The sequence below is a fragment of the Antedon bifida genome, chromosome 7 (assembly GCF_963402885.1).
Source record: "Antedon bifida chromosome 7, ecAntBifi1.1, whole genome shotgun sequence".
In the NCBI taxonomy this organism is placed as follows: domain Eukaryota; kingdom Metazoa; phylum Echinodermata; class Crinoidea; order Comatulida; family Antedonidae; genus Antedon; species Antedon bifida.
This window is the reverse complement of record NC_136232.1, coordinates 3,964,864-3,991,821: the sequence shown is the minus strand read 5'-3', so window position 1 is coordinate 3,991,821 and position 26,958 is coordinate 3,964,864. Positions and strand designations below refer to the sequence as shown.

Here is a 26,958-nt window from a genome sequence, read left to right as displayed (position 1 = left end):
CGCATATAGGTAGACCATTCGCATTGCGGCAATAGACAACCTGTTAATATGCCCATCCATAACTCATAGCACTATAGTTAACTTATTACACCTAACCGTCTAAGATAATGTCTCTCACTATAAAAACAGACATTGATCTTAATTAATCCCAACCGCTTGTGAAGCGCTAAGAGGCACTATTAGGCCTAAAGTGTCAGGACACACACAATGTATAGCGGACGAAGATTGCTGTCAAAACCGTACGTGGATCCAAGAATTTGATTTAAAAAAATTGTAAAATGAAATAGATAATCCAGTGTGGCAACTTTTTAGGGGATTTGGAATTTTTGTAAACTGTACTTATTTTGTTTAAAAGTGTTTCAAGTAGGCCTAATCAATTCCAGACATACCCCAACATTTCATAAGGTTACACGTTATAAAGACACTGATCACGGTCATTACTCATATTATTGAATTAGCCTATCAATATTCACATGTAAACAATACTGAATATAATCCTATTGACTGTACATCAATTCTTACTGCACACTAAACAAATATAATTATATTTCGTGACTGATTCAATACTTAAAATTCGATGTTATAATATTGATGTGAGCTAGGAAACACGTTTGTATTGAAGAATAAACACAATAAAGCAGCAGATCGACCGGTTGAAATTTGTTTATGTGCATGTATTATTAACAAACACAATCACTATAGGTAACCCTTCACTGCTGGCCAGAGAACGGTGAATATTACGGGAGTCTTAAAAATGGGACTTAAAGTAATAAGAAAGGTAAGTAGAAAGTGTTATTCAATTTCCTATATCACACAAGTAATTAAATGAATAATAAAGCTAGTAGGTAATAATTTCCTTTATGTATAGCATAATAAATGTATTTATTTATTCAAATTGCACAATGTATGGTTATATAGTAAGAATGGTTAAATCAGGGAAGAGTTAAATTTAACTCTTCCCTTGTTCAACTTGCTCAAGATCCTCCTGCTTTTTAGCTGAAACAAAATAAATTGAATTTTAGTCATATACGTTCAAACAATAATAAAGCTAAAGTAGGTGCTATTTTGAATACTTTATTTTTCTAACATTTTCAACACAATTTATAGTTATTAGAAAGGCTAGGTCCACCTAAATTGAAAAATAAATCAAAATGGATTATGTTAGGCGCAACATTTTTGGAGTATTTTTGTCTTTAATAAAAATAATATTTATCCAAATCAACCAGTTTTCTTAAACTCTGCCTACAATATCAAACTAGTTTGACAACAAAAGTGTGATGTGCCCAAATATGGCAGTGATAGTGGTAGTGATATGACATCATCATGTCCAAAAAATGGGCAGATCATATTTGTTGTCACATAATGTTTGTCATTACACTTATTTAAAAGACTTGTAGTAGAACTATAAGCTTAACTCAGTCATTTCTCTATAGGTTCCTCCTATCCCTCCAGCGTCATCTACATCTATAGCTGGTAAAATACCAACAGCTTACCGGAATCGCATGCTACATCAATCAACGTTTGGAGACACAATACAAGCCTTACCCCTGTTTATTCAAGAGTCAGAGGTAAGGAGAAAGAATTAAAACACAATAATTATAATGTGTCTATGCAATATAAAAAGGAAAGTTACCCGCCCAGGACTGTTTTAAAATGTAGTTTAACCCCTTCCCAGACAACTCAGGTAATTACCCCATACGGCCGGACGCATGGAATGGCAAATGTGGTTTTTTCTTAATCTTCTTTATTCATTTTATTTTTTCAGATCAAGAGAAGGGTAAGTATAAAAATGTATTATTATTGATGTTTGTTCAAATTTCACTATCGCGATTTCAAATGCTGCCAAGATAAAACAAACTGTTAATGTTCTTCCATATTGTCATTCATAATCATCGTTTATCCTTTCCAAAAAAACTGAATGTAAGTAAGGCAGAAATGGTATGTTGAAGGGTTGAGGATTAATCAGAGAAGTGTTTCTGCTGTCAAAAATGTCTCTTAAATTCCATTCATCCTGTGGTGGTTTTATGAACGCCTGATGAATTTACTGGTAGGCCTATGTTTATTGTAATTTTGGAGTGGCCTACGTTTTCTCTCAATTATAAAGTAACATATAAGGTAATTTTCCAGGATCATGCGAGATATCATTAAAAACATTTTATAATTACAAATTTTAACTCATTAACTCGTCTATTTTACTACTCTTTACTCGAACATTTAGCCATTATCTGCTAATACTAAACTAAAAAACGTAGTGTCTACGCTACTACTATGTGAGCCTGGTAATGAGGTACAGTATAATATAATGCTTAACTTTGATAAGGCGTCTACTCAATATACAGTAATGCTTAGGCCTATCGCTTGTAGGACGCCACTGGTGTCACCACAGCTTAAGCTATAAATAGGAGAAAAAAACCCACAGCGCCAGCAGATAAATCGGCTTTACAGAAACAGTAATTACATTTTGTACACTTTTATTGTTAATACTCACTAAAAGCCTAAACATTTTTCAATTATCATGCTGGAACATTTATTGAATTTGGGTTATTTCAGCCAAGTTCGAAACAGTCTCCGTAACCTGTAAACTACCTGTGTAATATTATTTAAAATACATTTGTGAAGCTAATTTATTAATTAATTAGAGTATAATATATTCTTTTGAACACGCAAACTGAAATATAATAGTATACCGTTCGTTAGGCATACATTTATTCTGAGATAAAAGAATATACAAAAACAACATAGTTATGTCGAAGTTATAATAAGCAGTGGCAGATATGCATTTTGGTGGTGAGAGGTGGTAGGCCATGACAATTGTGAAATTAAATTTTGAACTTAACATGATGTGCTACTTTCTATTGCAATGTATTTTTTTAATGTACAGTAGCTAGATTAACATTCACTACCTCAACCGATCCTCCCACAACTTGGAGCCACCAAATTAAAAAGAACATGAGATATCTTACGTTAAGTAACTTAAGCTTCGTTCCTACTAAGACGTAGGCGCAACGCAAGCGAGTTGACCAATGACAAGAGACAGTTGATGATCGATCGCTTGTCATTGGTTATATTTACTTGCGTTACGAATACGTCTTTGAGTTGCGGCATAATGGGAATCAATCAATAAACATGAACATATAAAAGGGCCTAAATATCCCATACCATGTGATTCGTCGGATACAGGAGGGGTTAGGATAGTGTACAATATCTGAAAGATCACGTTACTGTAAGTTATTGCTTGTAAAGTACATTGACTTGTGAGTTACATTGATATGTGCTAATTTTAGTGTTGCAATGTTTACCTTATTTGCTTTAACAATGATAATGATCAATCACAGCGCTTTTAGTGAAATTGTCAAATATTTTGTCACTAATTATAATTACGTTAATGTATGTAATAAAACACAATAGTTTTGAATTGAAATAATAATAGATTATTCTAATACGTTGTATCCGCACCCATATATTTCCATTTTTATTTATTTCCACAACATAACAACATTGTACAATAACATAATGATAAACTAGTTAGTTAGATAAACTTTATTTATAATAGCGTTTGCCTTTGATGCATCATCCTATGAATAATCAGGCATCTTTTTACTATTTAATGCTTGTACTGGACATAACAGCAAATCGAATGTATAGGTGTCATTTATAAAGTATATAAACAAAATCATCATTTGTTTCAAATTATGCAATTAAAAAAAAAAGTCAAATATATCTCTTTTATTTTCTTTTATTTCAGTACCGTAACGAACTTTTTGAAGCTTGTTTAAAACAGGTAGTGAACCACTAATTGTTTTGACAATGACATTGACAACTTTTTAACATTTTCTTTGAGCGATAATAAAATAAAATTACTGATTTTAAGAAAATGGAAAAATTCAAGAAGCAAATGCTTATAAAAAAAATAACCACTTTTAAATATAAATTTCATTAAATGAAAGCCTTTTCATAAAAGCCTTAAGCATTATCAAACTTGATTTGACAAAAAAATGTGATGTGCCCATAATGAAATGATGATGTCATATTACTATCATATTTGGGCATATTATACTTTTTTGTCACATTATTTTGATAGTGTAGACAGAGTTTAATGGAAGTTTAAGCGCAATCACTTATATTTAAAGTTAAACGAGTTAAAAGAGCAAATTTCAAAGTAATACGGTCAATTTAATTTATACGTGTTTTATGTTTTAGTCCCTTGTAGGTGTGCTTGGTGATGTATTAGAAAGTTTAGAAGCTGTAAAAAACGCTCTTGATGACGTAAAAGTCATGATGAAAAATAGTTCAGAGGAGGTATGAAATGAGTTAATTATTTACGAATATTGCCTGCTTAGAGATGACATTTGAGACGCTCGAGGGAATGATATTTTTTTCTCGTGGACTAATCTTATTCCCAAGTGGATGTCAAATGTTATATTTCATCGATATAAAAGGTGATATCTCATATTATATAGCCACATTAAACAAAACTGACGAGATACAACATTGTCCTCGGAAGATATAACGTAGTCAAAGAAGTTGTCATGTGATACCATTTCGACCAATCGCGTTACCGTATTTCCATTACTTACTATGAAATCTAAACGCAACAAGAAAGCCCCATTATTAAGCTACATTATGATATTTAGAGTAGTTACACATTTACACATTTTTGGGTTCGGGGTTTTCCTATAACAAAACATCCCATTTGAATACATCACAGTCTGATTTTTGTTGTAAACGGTTTATCGTTTTAGATTTTGTTTTGATGATCGTACCTAATAGGGAAATTGTATAATTCACATTTCAGAAACAGGAAAATGATACAAGCAATAATGCCGAGACAGAAAAAGTTGAAAATGACCGTACTGAGAAATGAGTGCACAAGCTGGATAAAACAGAGGATACAATTAATGAATAGAATAACTGAATTTCACATGCGCACTGTCTGTATCTCTTATAGTATAAATTCCGATTGCAAAAGGCAGTCTACTTCAAAAGAAAGTACATAAACTATCGTCAAACTGATCATAACACACATTTTAACCACAATGTCGTGTATTTCATTGCTGAGAGTATGTATGTATACTGTTGTACTATAGCGCCCTCTATCACAATTTGTACTTTAGCGCCCTCTATCACAATGGTATAAAATTTATTTATGGTAGTACCTGTATACGTATTATAATTTTTATTCTAGCACCCTCTTTAACATATTTGTACAATAGTGCCCTCTATCACAATTTATACTCTAACGCCATCTATTTCAAATTAATTAATTAATTAAATTTCAGTATATCACCGGGTGGTTTAGAATTTATTCTGTGCCTGTGACGTTAATACTAGATATATGTATTATACCTTTCTACTATTGCGCCCTCTATCACAATTGCCTGCATTTCATTGCGATGCGAGGATGTATTATACTTTTTACTCTCGCCCCATATAATACATTTGTATAGTGCCCTCTACCAAAATAGCGTGCATTTCATCGCTGGGAATAAAAATACTGTTTTACTGTATTAACTTTTTAAATAAGATAAAAACGTATTCAATTTAATGCAGTAGTCCAAACTTTATTTCAACACGAATTGTAGAAGCACGAAAGCTAACATGTTTATAATGGATAATATAGGTAGTTCAGATAATACTTTGTTGAACCAGATTTACAAGACTGCAGTCCTCTCCATATGATGACATTCAACTACAACAATAACTTTCAAATTGTAGGCCTACTATTATTTTTTAGCTAAATATTTCAAATATAAAATGATGAATTTAACATATAATATTTACAAAATACACACGCCCTAGATGCACAGAACGGAGTTAAGCTGATTGGAATCATATCAGAGGTACTTTCGACTGGTGGTGTGATCAGTGATCTCTCTTATACCTCCGTATGGACAACACCTTTGACTCTAAATGTATCTGAATATAGGTATAGGCCTTGACAAGCCAAACCACAATTAAATTTGACAAAGAATAGAGCGGGTAAACTTAACTGTTACAATAGGTCTACATATACAACATTGTGTTACAAAACTTTCCAATAATATTAACAAAAAAAGATTTAGAAACATTCCATAATAATAATGTACCGGTATGAGTATTAAAGACTGGTTCGCAATTGGACGTAAGCGCAACGCAAGTGATTCGACCAATCACAATTGCGATAAACTATTCGAACTGTCGCTTATCATTGGTCAACTCGCTTGCATTGCGTCTACGTCCTTGAATTGCGTCGCTAGAACAAAGCTCTACTGTTTTTCGGTGAATCGATGTCCATTACTAATAATCAAACACTTTTCCGAACGGAATATACTTACTATTGGTATATTGATGGTATTAACATGATAAAGTTAAACTTTCATTTTTAATTCTCTTGATTTTTTTTTCTCCAATATTTTATTTTTAAGAAATAGTAATTAAATTATAATAAAAATATAATTAACTTAGGAGTAGAAATTAAATTTTATGTGGCGAAGAATTAAGTTTGATGTTAAAATATTGTCCTTTTTATGTTTGTTTCCTATGTTTGACAATTTTATGTGTACGTTCAGCCTAAATGATATATATATGTTTTATAATAAATTAAATATTGAGAGAGTATTTAGTTGTATACTTTTTTTTTTTTTTTTTTTTTTTTTACCATATTTAAAGAGGGTGATCCATCCAGCAAATGCTGATCATTAGGGACCCTCAGAGGTTCACAAGACAAACATATACACAAGATGCTCTACATAAACAAAGTCTTATTACAAGTCTTTGGGAGGGGAGTTGTAATTTTGTCCTTAGAAAAAATCCTGACATGTGACGGGACTTGAACCCAGGACCCTTGGAGTGGTAGCCAAGCATCATAACCACCAAGCCACAACTCCACTCCATGTCAGGTCAGTTACTCAAGAACAAAAGCTGAATACAATACGCACATATCCGTGTGACATCACTTTGTGTACATACACGGATCACCTACAGTAGAATTCGTTAATATATTATGTATGTGTGTTTTTAATGTATCACTGTGAACCATAAATGTTATATAAACAAATTAATTGAACGTATCAAGTAATATTATGTTAAATGTATTTTACAATGTTAGTATGATTACATAAAAAGGTATAAGTATAAATTAAGTAAAAAGACAAAATAATTTAACTTTAACTTTAACTTATAGGGTAATGCGTTTAAGAGCTTCGGCTCATTGCATATCCGTTTTGTATCAAATACGTTTTCCGTTCATTATGATTTAGATTAAAGTTATAGAAATATTCTTGTAAAAGTAAAATACTGTATATATATATTCTGTTGATACAAATAAATGGTACGTATAGTACCGCGAATAATAAATAATTTAACTTTAAGCAGTAATTAAAAAAATTCATAAATTAACAAATCAGATCAGACAGTGTATTTAACAAATCCCACAGGATTAAACAGATCAAGCTACAGGATACTCCCTTTCTTGAAAACGACTTCTTTTCAGGGTAGCGCAAGATAAACCATCTTTTTACCATAATAATTATCTACAAAATAATATAAATGTTTTATTAGTAACAAATCAAGTAGGATTAACAAATCATATAGGATTAACACATCACATGGGATTAGAAAATTGTCATTCTCTTGCAACTTCTGAATACCGTAAATCTGCACTTGAAATGATGATTATTAAATACATTTCCATCAGCGGCAAAGTTAGTGATGACAATGGTTTGGGCTTTATTAACATTGTTATTGTTACCTGAATTATCCTTGTTCAATATTTTAGTTAAGAGGACAACTATGCAAATGCCTATTTAGTAAATAGTCACAAGAAGCAGAGGCATCGACGGGTTTGCAGGTATCACTGACACTCACAACACAACACAGACGTGGGAAATCCGAGGTGCTGTAAAAATAAGCAAGTGAAATAGCAGTATAATACGTTTATAGTGGTAATACACACCTAACTAAAATATTGTATAATAAACATCCAAATCAATATGTATAAATAATAATGATTACAAAAAAGTTGTCACAACATCAAACATCTAGCGTATGACGTTACAATTGCAAATATGTGATGATGTCAAGTCAGACGTAGAAATGCCAATGACCAAAAGAGAAAACAATCCTCCTATGACGGAACCAGTGCCATTAGAATTATTTGAATTTACCAACAAGACAATTTAACTACAAACTATAATAACGCTATCAAGTTCTTATTAAATTGATTAGAATAGGCAAATAAAGGTAAAAGGTAAGCCTATAGATATTTATTATCGTCGGTCCTCAAGCTTAACTCTGGAAACATAGGAAATTAGTAAATAAACTTAGTTGCAGTAAACCACTATGTTTGATATAAGATTATGATTCACAATACTTAGGCCTTCCCCAGTAACTACAAAAATAGTATTTTGATAATAGCATATTGTCAAATGCAGATCTATCATTACTTACAATTCTGCCAAGTCTGCCAATTCTTTAAACGTCTTATCACTGTAAACCTGTAAACTGTTGCCTCTGAGATACCTAAAATAATAAAAATAATTAAAGTTGTATATAATGGTAGAAGCCAAGGTTTCAGATTTCTTTATTTTACTTACAAAGTGATTAAAAAAAATAGATAGAAAATATATTAATAAGGTGATCATGGTTGTAGTAGGTAAATTTAATTAATTAATTATTTACTCAGTAATTTTCTACCTGATGTTCTTTAATATTCAATGCACATATTTTAAACATGTATACTTTTATTGTGTACAGAAGTAACAATAAGTAGATTTTGACAACTACAGATAGTTGTATGTTAACAATTAAATCGTAAATCTTTGTTTATAAGAGGTATTGAATGCCAATATTGTGATTTCTTGGAAGTCGTCGCTTCGATGCCCACCGTACCTAAGAAGTACGCAAGAATTCTCAAATGTAGGCCTACTTAGTATAAACTGTAAATTATTTATCAAATTGTTCTGTTAATCACATCAAAACATAAAAACGAAAACCAAATAATCATAAGCAGTCATACTGTATATAAATTACAGTGCTAACTTACAAATGATGAAGTGATGAAGCAAAAGAAGAGAAGGCATCTGGTTCAATGGTAGTTATAGCATTATTATCTAAATTTCTGTTGAAAGATAAATTGATAGACAAACTATTTAGTTTTCTGGGATGCCGTACAAAATCAAATTGTTAAATAATGATTACAAAATGTTAATCGTTTATAAAACTTTAATTCCATAACTGAGTTATAACAATTAATTTTCATGACTTGTTATCTGTGGCCTAAGACATTTAATAAAGCATGAGTATAATGTCAACTCTTATGCTGCTGTTTTTATTGAAGCGAGTAAAATGGCCGAGCGGTTAAGGTAATGGCACAGTTTATTATAAGGTGAAACTGTTTGGAAAAGGTGAACCAGACAAGAACACTTTTTCGGATATATGGAGATAAGAAGAGAATACTGTCAAAGTTGTCATCTACATTTATTAAGCAAAAAGACAATGAGATTGAGGTAATATTAAATAACCAAAGTTATAAGATATTTTATACATTGTTGGTTAATGTGTGAATGTCTCAAGAATTATGCCATGTTGGAATTAATCTTAAAGATGTTTTGTCCCCCTGAATAAATAATTAAACAAACATTTTTTGTTGAATATGCCAATTTAATGTCAGTTATCCACTTTTACCAAAAATTGAATCGAAAAAAATATATTGAATATACTGAAAAACTATAATTTAAACAAACAAATAAGCCAATGGATTTTTGGTTGAATTTAACCATTTATTTTGTCATTTTATAACTGAAAACATTATTTTTTATAGATTTTTTTCTACGGCAGTGATTAACTTTTATAAAAATACAAGATAACCTATTCAAAGTCTGATTTAATTAATCTTCGTTTACATGTTTTTTAACTGATGATAATGATGCATTAGTAGTGTACAAATACTTCTGACCTCTTTACACAGACATTAAATGTTTTTTTTCAGTATCATGTTGCAGACTTAAGACAATGTCTTCAAGAGAGAAGATCTCAGCGTTGTTGTTGAAGGCTAAAAGTGTCTGCTGGCATAGATGTGGTGCATGAATATCAAAAACAGAAGCAAAAATACCTGTATGTATCAAAAGGCGTATTTTTGGTTTGAGAAGAGATGGCCACACTCTATTTAAGGTGCAGAGACTTTTTTTTATTTCTTTATTCGAATTCATAAAATCACAACATAAAAAAAAAATACAAAGAATGAATTCAGGGTAACACAAAAAAGTAACCAAAGGTCAAACTTATTTCCATTGTGGCCCTTAAGGATAACAACACCAAGAATAAACATTTACAATATAAACAGAACACATGTAGTAACAATAAAAATATAAATTATAATCTTTCTAGCATAACCTCTTTGAGATGTTTCCTGATATTTCTTTTGAATTGATTTATGTTTTCTGAACACTGTATCAATTTTGGCAGGTGATTCCATGACGTTATTGCCGTGTTAACAAAGGTTGATTGGGAGTGGTTACCTATATATATGGTCTATAAATTGATTGAGTTGCAAATCTAGTAGACTGGTAAATGCCATCCATTAATTCAGCAGTTGAATTGAATAATGTAATGTTTTCAAGTTGAATAAAATTATACCAAGTTTAATCAATATTTTTTTTATTTTGGTGATTTTTATTTGTGCACCTTTTTAACAGAAATTTGAAGAGCATTATTGAACCTTATATGAGGGTGTAAAGTTGCACCTTTATTTAGAGGTTTAATTTTGCTCCTTTGGGGAGCTGCTATTGTTGCATTTCGCTTGCACCTTTTAGGGTTGAAAATCACACCTTATATGGTGCAAATATGAACTCCAAAGCAGAATCATAGCACCCTTCATCAGCGTTCAAAATTGCACATTTCATCAAAGGTGCAGTTGTGCACCTTAAAAGGAGCTGCTATTATTGCATCGATTTGCATCTTTTTAGGTAGAGATTTGCACCCTTTGTTTTAAGTGTGTATAGTGTCAACAATTTTACTTTAATGATGACAAACTGTGGTAAAACAATATAGTCTATACATATTCATTCGCATACAAAATTATAGTCTGGGTCCCAGACGGAGTTTATTGTCTTAATATTAATAAAATGATAAATATCTTCAGACAAAAATTGAAATAAATATAAATAAATAAACTAAAAACAATGAATACAGACTTGGAGCAAGTCAAAATTACTACAATAACTAAGTGATTAAATGTAAAAGAGGTAATAGTTTCAAATATTATTTAATATTACCAATAATAAATACTATTTAAAAAAAAAAAAGATTTGTTATTAATTGTTAATAAAACAAACCAGCAAATGCATTGGCTGGCAATGTACTTATTTGATTGTCATCCAAGTACCTCCAATAGAAAAAGAATGCACAGAATAAGCACACGGAGTAATTACAATATCAATACTTTTGTCTTTCTGTTTCCTCAAATGTTTAAATTATCTACATTAGTAATACTACATTATAGTTATACTGCATGGGTATTATAGTTTTAACTATTGTACTTAAATCATGTCAAAATATACTAAATGGTAAATCAAGATAATTAAAACATTCTAACTTTCATACACAGACAACAATATTAATAAATTGCAAGTATAAAATAGATAAAAACTCTTACACTTGAATCCCATGGTAAAATAATACAGTCATTAAATTTTCATTCTCATACAAAATCACTAAACAATAATTAAGAGATTGCATGCATGAACAAGATAATAGTTTAAAATATTATTTAATATTACTAATAATAAATACTATTTGAAAAAAATAAGATTCCTTATAATTAATCTGAAAAAAAAAAATAATATTAAAATTCATTCATGCTGGATGAATTTACACTTGTTTTTAAAATTCTATTTTTTATCCTATGGAAATATTAATTAATGAATTAACACAATAATATTCCTGTAATATTTTTAAATTGTTAATAATTTTATCTCACAAAATGAATAGCGTAATTTATTTATGCTGGATGAATTCACACTGGTTTTAAAGTTCAAATTTTAACCTATTGAAATATTAATTAATATTCATTCATTCATTCATCTTTTATTTCGGAAAAAAAAAAAGTAATTCTCCATAGCTCAATAACAAATTATATATAAACAACAACAATATATATATATAGATATATAAAAAAAACCTACGCCACATAGTCACGTGGTTAAAAACAATATCTTCATCCATCTACCATGTAGATTGGATGAAGGAAAAGCAAATTCATAAATACATTTTGTGACAATATACATAAACAAAGCAATACACTTACAGGTATTCCAATGCTGTCAAACCAGCAAATGTACAATATCAATAGTTTTGTCTTTCTGTTTCCTCAAATGTTTAAATTATTTACATTAGTAATACTACATTATACTTTATACTGTATGGGTATAACTATTGAACTTAAAATGATGTCAATATACACTGAATGGTAAATCAAGATAATTTAAACATTCTAACTTTCATACACAGACAACAATTAATTTATATATTGCAAGTATAACATAGATAAAAACTCTTACACTTGAATTTCATGGTAAAATAATACAATCTTTACATTTTCATTCTCATACAAAATTACTAAACAATAATTCAGTGATTGCAAGCATGGACAAGATAATAGTTTAAAATATAATTTAATATACTAATAATAAATACTATTTGAAAAAAAATAAGACTCCCTATAATTAACCTGAAAAAATAATATTAAAATTCTGTTTTTAAAGTTCTATTTTTAACCTATAAAAATAATAATTGTTATTAATGTGTAATATAATTAGTAAATAAAGACAAACTTGTAAATATGTAAAAAAGCAATACACTTACATGTCTTCCAATGCTGCCAAACCAGCAAATGTATTGGCTGACAATGTACTTATTTGATTACCAGACAACCACCTCAAGTAGAAAAAGAATGCACAGAATAAGCATGGAGTAATTACAATATCAATTATTTGTGTCTCTCTGTTTCCTCAAATGTTTAAATTATCTACATTAGTAACATTATAGTTATACTGCATGGGTTTAGTATCAACTCTTGTACTTAAATGATGGATAATTTGAACATTCTAATTTTCATACACATACTACAACAATTAATTATTAGATTGCAAGTAAACTTGAATCACATGGTAAAATAATACAGTCATTACATTTTCATTCTCATACAAAATCACTAAACAATAATTAAGAGATTGCATGCATGAACAAGATAATAGTTTAAAATATTATTTAATATTACTAATAATAAATACTATTTGAAAAAAATAAGATTCCTTATAATTAATCTGAAAAAAAAAATAATATTAAAATTCATTCATGCTGGATGAATTTACACTTGTTTTTAAAATTCTATTTTTTATCCTATGGAAATATTAATTAATGAATTAACACAATAATATTCCTGTAATATTTTTAAATTGTTAATAATTTTATCTCACAAAATGAATAGCGTAATTTATTTATGCTGGATGAATTCACACTGGTTTTAAAGTTCAAATTTTAACCTATTGAAATATTAATTAATATTCATTCATTCATTCATCTTTTATTTCGGAAAAAAAAAAGTAATTCTCCATAGCTCAATAACAAATTATATATAAACAACAACAATATATATATATAGATATATAAAAAAAAACCTACGCCACATAGTCACGTGGTTAAAAACAATATCTTCATCCATCTACCATGTAGATTGGATGAAGGAAAAGCAAATTCATAAATACATTTTGTGACAAAATACATAAACAAAGCAATACACTTACAGTACTTCCAATGCTGCCAAACCAGCAAATGCATTGGCTGGCAATGTACTTATTTGATTACTATACAAGTACCTCAAATAGAAAAAGAATGCACAGAATAAGCACATGGAGTAATACAATATCAATAATTTTGTCTTTCTGTTTCCTCAAATGTTTAAATTATTTACATTAGTAATACTACATTATACTTTATACTGTATGGGTATAACTATTGAACTTAAAATGATGTCAATATATACTGAATGGTAAATCAAGATAATTTAAACATTCTAACTTTCATACACAGACAACAATTAATTAGAATATAGTATAACATAGATAAAAATCTTACACTTGAATTTCATGGTAAAATAATACAGGTTTTACATTTTCATTCTCATACAAAATTACTTAACAATAATTAAGAGATTGCAAGCATGAACAAGATAATAGTTTAAAAATATAATTTAATATACTAATAATAAATACTATTTGAAAAAAAATAAGACTCCTTATAATTAACCTGAAAAAATAATATTAAAATTCTGTTTTTAAAGTTCTATTTTTAACCTATAAAAATAATAATTGTTATTAATGTGTAATATAATTAGTAAATAAAGACAAACTTGTAAATATGTAAAAAAGCAATACACTTACAGTACTTCCAATGCTGCCAAACCAGCAAATGTATTGGCTGGCAATGTACTTATTTGATTATCATCCAACCGTCTCCAATAGAAAAAGAATGCACAGAATAAGCACACCGAGTAATTACAATATCAATTATTTGTGTCTCTCTGTTTCCTCAAATGTTTAAATTATCTACATTAGTAACATTATAGTTATACTGCATGGGTTTAGTATCAACTCTTGTACTTAAATGATGGATAATTTGAACATTCTAATTTTCATACACATACTACAACAATTAATTAATAGATTGCAAGTAAACTTGAATCACATGGTAAAATAATACAGTCATTAAATTTTCATTCTCATACAAAATCACTAAACAATAATTAAGAGATTGCATGCATGAACAAGATAATAGTTTAAAATATTATTTAATATTACTAATAATAAATACTATTTGAAAAAAATAAGATTCCTTATAATTAATCTGAAAAAAAAAAAAAATATTAAAATTCATTCATGCTGGATGAATTTACACTTGTTTTTAAAATTCTATTTTTTATCCTATGGAAATATTAATTAATGAATTAACACAATAATATTCCTGTAATATTTTTAAATTGTTAATAATTTTATCTGACAAAATGAATAGCGTAATTTATTTATGCTGGATGAATTCACACTGGTTTTAAAGTTTAAATTTTAACCTATTGAAATATTAATTAATATTCATTCATTCATTCATCTTTTATTTCGGAAAAAAAAAGTAATTCTCCATAGCTCAATAACAAATTATATATAAACAACAACAATATATATATATATAGATATATAAAAAAACCTACGCCACATAGTCACGTGGTTAAAAACAATATCTTCATCCATCTACCATGTAGATTGGATGAAGGAAAAGCAAATTCATAAATACATTTTGTGACAATATCATAAACAAAGCAATACACTTACAGTACTTCCAATGCTGTCAAACCAGCAAATACATTGGCTGGCAATGTACTTATTTGATTACCAGACAAGTCCCTCAAATAGAAAAAGAATTCACAGAATAAGCACACGGAGTAATTTCAATATCAATAATTTTGTCTTTCTGTTTCCTCAAATGTTTAAATTATTTACATTAGTAATACTACATTATACTTTACACTGTATGGGTATAACTATTGAACTTAAAATGATGTCAATATATACTGAATGGTAAATCAAGATAATTTAAATATTCTAACTTTCATACACAGACAACAATTAATTAATAGATTGCAAGTATAACATAGATAAAAACTCTTACACTTGAATTTCATGGTAAAATAATACAATCTTTACATTTTCATTCTCATACAAAATTACTAAACAATAATTCAGTGATTGCAAGCATGGACAAGATAATAGTTTAAAATATAATTTAATATACTAATAATAAATACTATTTGAAAAAAAATAAGACTCCCTATAATTAACCTGAAAAAATAATATTAAAATTCTGTTTTTAAAGTTCTATTTTTAACCTATAAAAATAATAATTGTTATTAATGTGTAATATAATTAGTAAATAAAGACAAACTTGTAAATATGTAAAAAAGCAATACACTTACAGTACTTCCAATGCTGCCAAACCAGCAAATGTATTGGCTGACAATGTACTTATTTGATTATCATCCAACCACCTCCAATAGAAAAAGAATGCACAGAATAAGCACACCGAGTAATTACAATATCAATTATTTGTGTCTCTCTGTTTCCTCAAATGTTTAAATTATCTATATTAGTAACATTATAGTTATACTACATGAGTTTAGTATCAACTCTTGTACTTAAATGATAAATAATTTGAATATTCTAATTTTCATACACATACTACAACAAATTAATTAATAGATTGCAAGTAAACTTGAATCACATGGTAAAATAATACAGTCATTACATTTTCATTCTCATACAAAATCACTAAACAATAATTAAGAGATTGCATGCATGAACAAGATAATAGTTTAAAATATTATTTAATATTACTAATAATAAATACTATTTGAAAAAAATAAGATTCCTTATAATTAATCTGAAAAAAAAAATAATATTAAAATTCATTCATGCTGGATGAATTTACACTTGTTTTTAAAATTCTATTTTTTATCCTATGGAAATATTAATTAATGAATTAACACAATAATATTCCTGTAATATTTTTAAATTGTTAATAATTTTATCTCACAAAATGAATAGCGTAATTTATTTATGCTGGATGAATTCACACTGGTTTTAAAGTTCAAATTTTAACCTATTGAAATATTAATTAATATTCATTCATTCATTCATCTTTTATTTCGGAAAAAAAAAAGGAATTCTCCATAGCTCAATAACAAATTATATATAAACAACAACAATATATATATATAGATATATAAAAAAAAACCTACGCCACATAGTCACGTGGTTAAAAACAATATCTTCATCCATCTACCATGTAGATTGGATGAAGGAAAAGCAAATTCATAAATACATTTTGTGACAAAATACATAAACAAAGCAATACACTTACAGTTCTTTCAATGCTGTCAAACCAGCAAATGCATTGGCTGGCAATGTACTTATTTGATTATCATACAACCACCTCAAATAGAAAAAGAATGCACAGAATAAGCACACGGAGTAATACAATATCAATAATTTTGTCTTTCTGTTTCCTCAAATGTTTAAATTATTTACATTAGTAATACTACATTATACTTTATACTGTATGGGTATAACTATTGAACTTAAAATGATGTCAATATATACTGAATGGTAAATCAAGATAATTTAAACATTCTAACTTTCATACACAGACAACAATTAATTAGAATATAGTATAACATAGATAAAAATCTTACACTTGAATTTCATGGTAAAATAATACAGGTTTTACATTTTCATTCTCATACAAAATTACTTAACAATAATTAAGAGATTGCAAGCATGAACAAGATAATAGTTTAAAAATATAATTTAATATACTAATAATAAATACTATTTGAAAAAAAATAAGACTCCTTATAATTAACCTGAAAAAATAATATTAAAATTCTGTTTTTAAAGTTCTATTTTTAACCTATAAAAATAATAATTGTTATTAATGTGTAATATAATTAGTAAATAAAGACAAACTTGTAAATATGTAAAAAAGCAATACACTTACAGTTCTTCCAATGCTGCCAAACCAGCAAATGCATTGGCTGGCAATGTACTTATTTGATTATCATCCAACCGTCTCCAATAGAAAAAGAATGCACAGAATAAGCACACCGAGTAATTACAATATCAATTATTTGTGTCTCTCTGTTTCCTCAAATGTTTAAATTATCTACATTAGTAACATTATAGTTATACTGCATGGGTTTAGTATCAACTCTTGTACTTAAATGATGGATAATTTGAACATTCTAATTTTCATACACATACTACAACAATTAATTAATAGATTGCAAGTAAACTTGAATCACATGGTAAAATAATACAGTCATTAAATTTTCATTCTCATACAAAATCACTAAACAATAATTAAGAGATTGCATGCATGAACAAGATAATAGTTTAAAATATTATTTAATATTACTAATAATAAATACTATTTGAAAAAAATAAGATTCCTTATAATTAATCTGAAAAAAAAAAATAATATTAAAATTCATTCATGCTGGATGAATTTACACTTGTTTTTAAAATTCTATTTTTTATCCTATGGAAATATTAATTAATGAATTAACACAATAATATTCCTGTAATATTTTTAAATTGTTAATAATTTTATCTCACAAAATGAATAGCGTAATTTATTTATGCTGGATGAATTCACACTGGTTTTAAAGTTCAAATTTTAACCTATTGAAATATTAATTAATATTCATTCATTCATTCATCTTTTATTTCGGAAAAAAAAAAGTAATTCTCCATAGCTCAATAACAAATTATATATAAACAACAACAATATATATATATATATAGATATATAAAAAAACCTACGCCACATAGTCACGTGGTTAAAAACAATATCTTCATCCATCTACCATGTAGATTGGATGAAGGAAAAGCAAATTCATAAATACATTTTGTGACAATATCATAAACAAAGCAATACACTTACAGGTATTCCAATGCTGTCAAACCAGCAAATGTATTGGCTGGCAATGTACTTATTTGATTACCAGACAAGTCCCTCAAATAGAAAAAGAATTCACAGAATAAGCACACGGAGTAATTTCAATATCAATAATTTTGTCTTTCTGTTTCCTCAAATGTTTAAATTATTTACATTAGTAATACTACATTATACTTTACACTGTATGGGTATAACTATTGAACTTAAAATGATGTCAATATATACTGAATGGTAAATCAAGATAATTTAAATATTCTAACTTTCATACACAGACAACAATTAATTAATAGATTGCAAGTATAACATAGATAAAAACTCTTACACTTGAATTTCATGGTAAAATAATACAATCTTTACATTTTCATTCTCATACAAAATTACTAAACAATAATTCAGTGATTGCAAGCATGGACAAGATAATAGTTTAAAATATAATTTAATATACTAATAATAAATACTATTTGAAAAAAAATAAGACTCCCTATAATTAACCTGAAAAAATAATATTAAAATTCTGTTTTTAAAGTTCTATTTTTAACCTATAAAAATAATAATTGTTATTAATGTGTAATATAATTAGTAAATAAAGACAAACTTGTAAATATGTAAAAAAGCAATACACTTACAGGCGTGTCAATGCTGCCAAACCAGCAAATGCATTGGCTGGCAATGTACTTATTTGATTACCAGACAACCACCTCAAGTAGGAAAAGAATGCACAGAATAAGCATGGAGTAATTACAATATCAATTATTTGTGTCTCTCTGTTTCCTCAAATGTTCAAATTATCTATATTAGTAACATTATAGTTATACTACATGAGTTTAGTATCAACTCTTGTACTTAAATGATAAATAATTTGAATATTCTAATTTTCATACACATACTACAACAATTAATTAATAGATTGCAAGTAAACTTGAATCACATGGTAAAATAATACAGTCATTAAATTTTCATTCTCATACAAAATCACTAAACAATAATTAAGAGATTGCATGCATGAACAAGATAATAGTTAAAAATATTATTTAATATTACTAATAATAAATACTATTTAAAAAAAATAAGATTCCTTATAATTAATCTGAAAAAAAAATAATATTAAAATTCATTCATGCTGGATGAATTTACACTTGTTTTTAAAATTCTATTTTTTATCCTATGGAAATATTAATTAATGAATTAACACAATAATATTCCTGTAATATTTTTAAATTGTTAATAATTTTATCTGACAAAATGAATAGCGTAATTTATTTATGCTGGATGAATTCACACTGGTTTTAAAGTTCTAATTTTAACCTATTGAAATATTAATTAATATTCATTCATTCATCTTGATTCAAATGATGTCAATATATACTGAATGGTAAATCAAGATAATTTAAACATTCTAATTTTCATACACAGACAACAATTAATTAATAGATTGCAAGTAAAACATAGATAAAAACTCGTACACTTGAATTTCATGGTAAAATAATACAATCTTTACATTTTCATTCTCATACAAAATTACTAAACAATAATTCAGTGATTGCAAGCATGGACAAGACAATAGTTTAAAATATAATTTAATATACTAATAATAAATACTATTTGAAAAAAAAATAAGACTCCCTATAATTAACCTGAAAAAATAATATTAAAATTCTGTTTTTAAAGTTCTATTTTTAACCTATAAAAATAATAATTGTTATTAATGTGTAATATAATTAGTAAATAAAGACAAACTTGTAAATATGTAAAAAAGCAATACACTTACAGCCATTCCAATGCTGCCAAACCAGCAAATGTATTGGCTGGCAATCAAATGTTTAAATTATCTACATTAGTAACATTATAGTTATACTGCATGGGTTTAGTATCAACTCTTGTACTTAAATGATAGATAATTTGAACATTCTAATTTTCATACACATACTACAACAATTAATTAATAGATTGCAAGTAAACTTGAATCACATGGTAAAATAATACAGTCATTAAATTTTCATTCTCATACAAAATCACTAAACAATAATTAAGAAATTGCATGCATGAACAAGATAATAAGATTCCTTATAATTAATCTGAAAAAAAAAATATTAAAATTCATTCATGCTGGATGAATTTACACTTGTTTTTAAAATTCTATTTTTTGTCCTATGGAAATATTAAATAATGAATTAACATAATAATATTCCTGTAATATTTTTAAATTGTTAATAATTTTATCTGACAAAATGAATAGCGTAATTTATTTATGCTGGATGAATTCACACTGGTTTTAAAGTTCTAATTTTAACCTATTGAAATATTAATTAATATTCATTCATCTTTTATTTCGGAAAAAAAAGTAATTCTCCATAGCTCAATAACAAATTATATATAAACAACAACAATATATATATAGATATATAAAAAAACCTACGCCACATAGTCACGTGGTTAAAAACAATATCTTCATCCATCTACCATGTAGATTGGATGAAGGAAAAGCAAATTCATAAATACATTTTGTGACAATATACATAAACAAAGCAATACACTTACAGTTCTTTCAATGCTGTCAAACCAGCAAATGCATTGGCTGGCAATGTACTTATTTGATTATACAACCACCTCAAATAGAAAAAGAATGCACAGAATAAGCACACGGAGTAATTACAATATCAATAATTTTGTCTTTCTGTTTCCTCAAATGTTTAAATTATTTACATTAGTAATACTACATTATACTTTATACTGTATGGGTATAACTATTGAACTTAAAATGATGTCAATATATACTAAATGGTAAATCAAGATAATTTAGACATTCTAACTTTCATACACAGACAACAATTAATTAATAGATTGCAAGTATAACATAGATAAAAACTCTTACACATTATATATTATAAATTACTGTTGTGTGTGTGTCTGTTGTGGTCTTTCGTATTTAATTTACATATAGTATTCTATTTTTTATCCTATGGAAATATTAAATAATGAATTAACATAATAATATTCCTGTAATATTTTTAAATTGTTAATAATTTTATCTGACAAAATGAATAGCGTAATTTATTTATGCTGGATGAATTCACACTGGTTTTAAAGTTCTAATTTTAACCTATTGAAATATTAATTAATATTCATTCATCTTTTATTTCGGAAAAAAAAGTAATTCTCCATAGCTCAATAACAAATTATATATAAACAACAACAATATATATATAGATATATAAAAAAACCTACGCCACATAGTCACGTGGTTAAAAACAATATCTTCATCCATCTACCATGTAGATTGGATGAAGGAAAAGCAAATTCATAAATACATTTTGTGACAATATACATAAACAAAGCAATACACTTACAGTTCTTTCAATGCTGTCAAACCAGCAAATGCATTGGCTGGCAATGTACTTATTTGATTACCATACAACCACCTCAAATAGAAAAAGAATGCACAGAATAAGCACACGGAGTAATTACAATATCAATAATTTTGTCTTTCTGTTTCCTCAAATGTTTAAATTATTTACATTAGTAATACTACATTATACTTTATACTGTATGGGTATAACTATTGAACTTAAAATGATGTCAATATATACTAAATGGTAAATCAAGATAATTTAGACATTCTAACTTTCATACACAGACAACAATTAATTAATAGATTGCAAGTATAACATAGATAAAAACTCTTACACATTATATATTATAAATTACTGTTGTGTGTGTGTCTGTTGTGGTCTTTCGTATTTAATTTACATATAGTATTCTATTTTTTATCCTATGGAAATATTAAATAATGAATTAACATAATAATATTCCTGTAATATTTTTAAATTGTTAATAATTTTATCTGACAAAATGAATAGCGTAATTTATTTATGCTGGATGAATTCACACTGGTTTTAAAGTTCTAATTTTAACCTATTGAAATATTAATTAATATTCATTCATCTTTTATTTCGGAAAAAAAAGTAATTCTCCATAGCTCAATAACAAATTATATATAAACAACAACAATATATATATAGATATATAAAAAAACCTACGCCACATAGTCACGTGGTTAAAAACAATATCTTCATCCATCTACCATGTAGATTGGATGAAGGAAAAGCAAATTCATAAATACATTTTGTGACAATATACATAAACAAAGCAATACACTTACAGTTCTTTCAATGCTGTCAAACCAGCAAATGCATTGGCTGGCAATGTACTTATTTGATTACCATACAACCACCTCAAATAGAAAAAGAATGCACAGAATAAGCACACGGAGTAATTACAATATCAATAATTTTGTCTTTCTGTTTCCTCAAATGTTTAAATTATTTACATTAGTAATACTACATTATACTTTATACTGTATGGGTATAACTATTGAACTTAAAATGATGTCAATATATACTAAATGGTAAATCAAGATAATTTAAACATTCTAACTTTCATACACAGACAACAATTAATTAATAGATTGCAAGTATAACATAGATAAAAACTCTTACACATTATATATTATAAATTACTGTTGTGTGTGTGTCTGTTGTGGTCTTTCGTATTTAATTTACATATAGTTTTCACATGTGGATATGTTTAAATAAGATAAGATATTTGTAAAAATGTTGTCCCGTCGTGATCCCGTCATGTACCTATGGTTCCGGCCGCGATATTTCTTTTCGTACATGAAACATCACAAAATAAACATGAATATTCATTAGTCATATCAATAAGGTGTGACGTAAGAATTAATCTACAATTCACTAATGCAAACTCTTTCTGTCAAGCCGTCTGTGTTCTCGAATGGGGTTCGAATCCCATGAGCAAATTCTTTTTACTTTATAGTGAGAGAGATTATTTAAAGGGTTAGGTTTAGTTATATTTAGGAAGTACTTCGGCTATCTTTAACATAAGGGGTCTCCAAATTCTGTACGAAAAACAAAAATCGCGTTCTGGCCAGGCCGTTCTATACAGCGCCTGAGCAGTAACAAATATATCGTATTTTGTATTTATTGGTAAAGCATAACAATATACTGCATGGGTATGTCAGCTCTTGTACTTGAATGATATCAAAATATATTATAAGATAGTTTTAACATTTTAATTCTCATACCAATCACTTAGATTGACATCATCATTTTTTGTTTCTGTTCCTTTATCAATTGAATTCTTAGATTTTGGTCTACAGAAATTATTCTGGATTGAGTTAATTACATGTATAAATGGTTATTTTACATTTTTGTTAATTAGGGGAGTTATGTTGGCTGGGTTTAGTCGTTATAGTTCTTGTTTTGGTGGACCTCCAGAATCGAGCTTATGGGAGAGGAAATGGTTCTTACTTACGCCCAAGAGCATTAAGATACAATTATTTATTATACTTATTCATCATACACTTAACAAAATAATTTATTATCCCTCACTGGGAAAGTTATTTGTTCGTGATAGACAAATATTAATGTTAAAATACAAAAACAATAACTACTACTTACAATGCTTGTATAGGATTATCCTCATTGTACAGTACAAGTTGTGTATGTATGGTAGTATTCCAATTATAACACCTAGTACTAGGAGGAGCGCCCCGATATCTCTCATAGTTACAATTGCAACCTTTTGGGCATACACTTGCTTCTGTTAAAACAAATATAATAATAAAAGTAAAGAAGTAAATATTAAAAAGTAAAATGTATATTTTATTTATTTATTATTAAGCCTACGGTATAAAACATACAAAACCAGCCAGCAGCCAGTTGCTGAAAATTGGTACACAGAAACAAATACAGAAATAAAAACAAATACGGTGTGCAGTACAACAACGATAATGCTTTAAAACAGTTGTAATTACTTTCAATCGTAATGTAATTGCTTTCAGCGTTACAGTAGGCCTACAATATGAAATGTGTGTGAATTTGATATAGACCTATAGAATACACATTTTAGCAACACATTAATTAATATCCAGTTAAGCGTTAAGCGTATATTAGAATAACAATTTAATTGTTTTATAAATATAATGTTTTCTATTGCACCTCGAGATTAAACTTATTTTTAACTACATTTATGGTATAGGACCTACAATGGACACGTTCAGTATTCAGGATACTAAAACTAGAATGGTATATTTTGCAAAATATGTGACCTATGATGTCATCATTGTATATATATTTGCTTATAAAGTTATTTTTTTTTAAAAATACTCTCCAATTGCTTTCGTCCGTTTCTCAATTATCTCTTGTCATTATTGTTTTATTACTCGTTGTCTTTTGAACGTAAATAAATGTTTTTGTAATTGAATAGGCCAACAGAGGCCCTGAGTCAATGAATAGTGACATCATTTATGTTATAAACTGAACAAGAGTCCTCGTGTAGCTACGTAATGTGTAAATAATAAAACAATAGACTTAGCAAATAAAGAACTATTATTTGCAGCGTTTGCTATTGGTGTGATATGTGAACATTCTGTAACATTGAAATGCAACGTTTAATTTAGAGAAACATTACCTCAATGTTTGACCAATATCATAAGCCAGCAACCTATACTTTATAGGCCCCTATATCTTATAAATGACACTTTTTAATTGAAAGGTTTTATTTATTTGGACAGTTTGAAAATAAAATAAGCTAAATCAATCTTACCATTCACGGAAACACAACAGCTTGAAAACAGCAATGGTACCAACAGCGTAAAGGTTTGAAAGATAGACATCTTCTTAAACAACTTATAACGTCCCGAGATCGGAGTGTGAGAAGTCGAGTTTACTTTATTAGAGAATCAGGTCGTGTATGGCGATTAATTTACATATTGTTGTTTACAGATTACTTTTAGCATTTCTAGTGAGTTTTAATAATTTAGGTAAATCATTTCAGCAGATATATCCAGGTTTTGCTGATGTTAATATTTAATTGTTATTTAGAAATACTATTAATATCCTATTGTACGTTGATAGAGGATACCATTAATAATTTATTCGAGTTTACATATTGTATGATAAGTTTGTAGGCCTACTTAAATTATGATTTATTCATACCACCGTGCTGGGACATGAACTTAAACCATGGATCTATAATATAATTTATAGCTTAAACTCGTTTTATGTGTTTCTATTGCTTGTGTTAATATTGGTATGTTTTTCTAAATGATAAAGATAGACAGTCTTACTACGCTGTCTGCGGACTAACGAGTACCGATGTCTGCGGACTAACTAGTACCGATACTGCAAATCAGTAAACTTTATACTGTCTTCGGCCTACTAATAGGTCTAGCGTATAACATGTCCTCCTTGATTTTTTTAGCATTTCTGATTTAATTCAATTCAATCTTTTACTTCCTCTGGTCCATAGAATATAAATTATATGTAAATTAACAAAAATAAACTGTAGGACTACTGACTAATTAATAAAAGATGCCGCTCTCATTGATGCCATTCCTAAGAGAGCATCATTGACTCAGTAGATATTTCTTGCTTAGAGGTGAACATAAGATTTGATATCACCTACTGAGGGAATGTTATTATCTACTATCGACTAATACATTTTAAAAACCAATATGTGCACTGGTTATTTTTAGAACATAGTGATAATGATCAAATAAAGACCGAAACGTCGAATCATGGCTTCCATCCCTCTCGTTATTTGGAGTTTATGACATTAAGACATTATAATAATTACGAAGTCTTCACATGTTTTGTGAAATTTCTTAATGCTTCAGTATTCAGTATTAATTATTATTTCCCAAAATGAGGCATTTTTTTTCACGCTGCTGCTCTAGCCCGCTACGTCACAAGAGATGACGTAATCCGATATAAAGCAAGCATCAGTTTTAGTACTGAGAGACTGACATTTTTGCGAAAATGGAAACTCCACTATAATTTATAGGTCCCAGCTGCTAGACCCAAAAGCAAAATCCCAAAGCATTTCTGGTATTTATGAGTCCCATGATATTATATAATACTGTAAATCAAAACAGTCCATGAAAGTTTTTGTTTGTACCATGGAACTATATAAATTATAGTTCCATGTTTGTACTAAGTGACAGAAATTGAGTCTGTATTTCATATCAAAGTTATTCACTTCTGTAACAAAAAAATAATATTTATTCACATATAAAAAGAGAAAAGAAACGTTTAATTATAACTCAAAAACCATTCTGTGACAGACAATTTAAGTATTTTTTGCTTTAAATTACATTTTTTCAGGTAAAATAACTATTATGTGACAATAAAATGACACATTCAAAAACAAATTTGAAATAAAAATTATTTTTCAGAGGGACAATAATAATATCTTTAAAACTGTTACGTCAATATAAGCGAGCAGCGTTTTTTGTAAGAAATATTTCTTGTCTATTTTTATTATATTATGTATTGATTGATGCGATATATCGCATGGGACACAATAGATGAGGGCGGGCTTCATAGTAGTGTTTCATTT

At 27.8% G+C, this 26,958-nt stretch overlaps 2 protein-coding genes and 1 long non-coding RNA gene across 3 annotated transcripts; 1 reads left to right on the top strand and 2 right to left on the bottom strand.

Moving 5' to 3' along the window:
• Positions 1–626: 626 nt before the first annotated feature.
• On the top strand, positions 627–6,324 carry LOC144847704 (uncharacterized). The gene is made up of 5 exons (XM_078704196.1): positions 627–778; positions 1,434–1,568; positions 3,746–3,781; positions 4,201–4,299; positions 4,796–6,324. Exons 1-5 carry the CDS (start codon positions 755–757, stop codon positions 4,862–4,864), a joined length of 363 nt encoding a protein of 120 aa, XP_078560322.1. The 5' UTR covers positions 627–754; the 3' UTR covers positions 4,865–6,324.
• On the bottom strand, positions 5,559–9,087 carry LOC144847705 (uncharacterized). The gene is made up of 4 exons (XR_013613775.1): positions 9,023–9,087; positions 8,428–8,499; positions 7,730–7,876; positions 5,559–7,511 (listed from the first exon to the last, which is right to left on the bottom strand). It is a non-coding gene; the product is annotated as an uncharacterized LOC144847705 (long non-coding RNA).
• A 12,790-nt stretch (positions 9,088–21,877) lies between these two features.
• On the bottom strand, positions 21,878–25,234 carry LOC144848378 (uncharacterized). The gene is made up of 4 exons (XM_078705103.1): positions 25,165–25,234; positions 24,018–24,159; positions 22,700–22,771; positions 21,878–21,959 (listed from the first exon to the last, which is right to left on the bottom strand). The coding sequence occupies exons 1-4, from the start codon at positions 25,232–25,234 to the stop codon at positions 21,884–21,886; spliced, it is 360 nt and encodes a 119-aa protein (XP_078561229.1). The 3' UTR covers positions 21,878–21,883.
• Between the last annotated feature and the right edge of the window lie 1,724 nt (positions 25,235–26,958).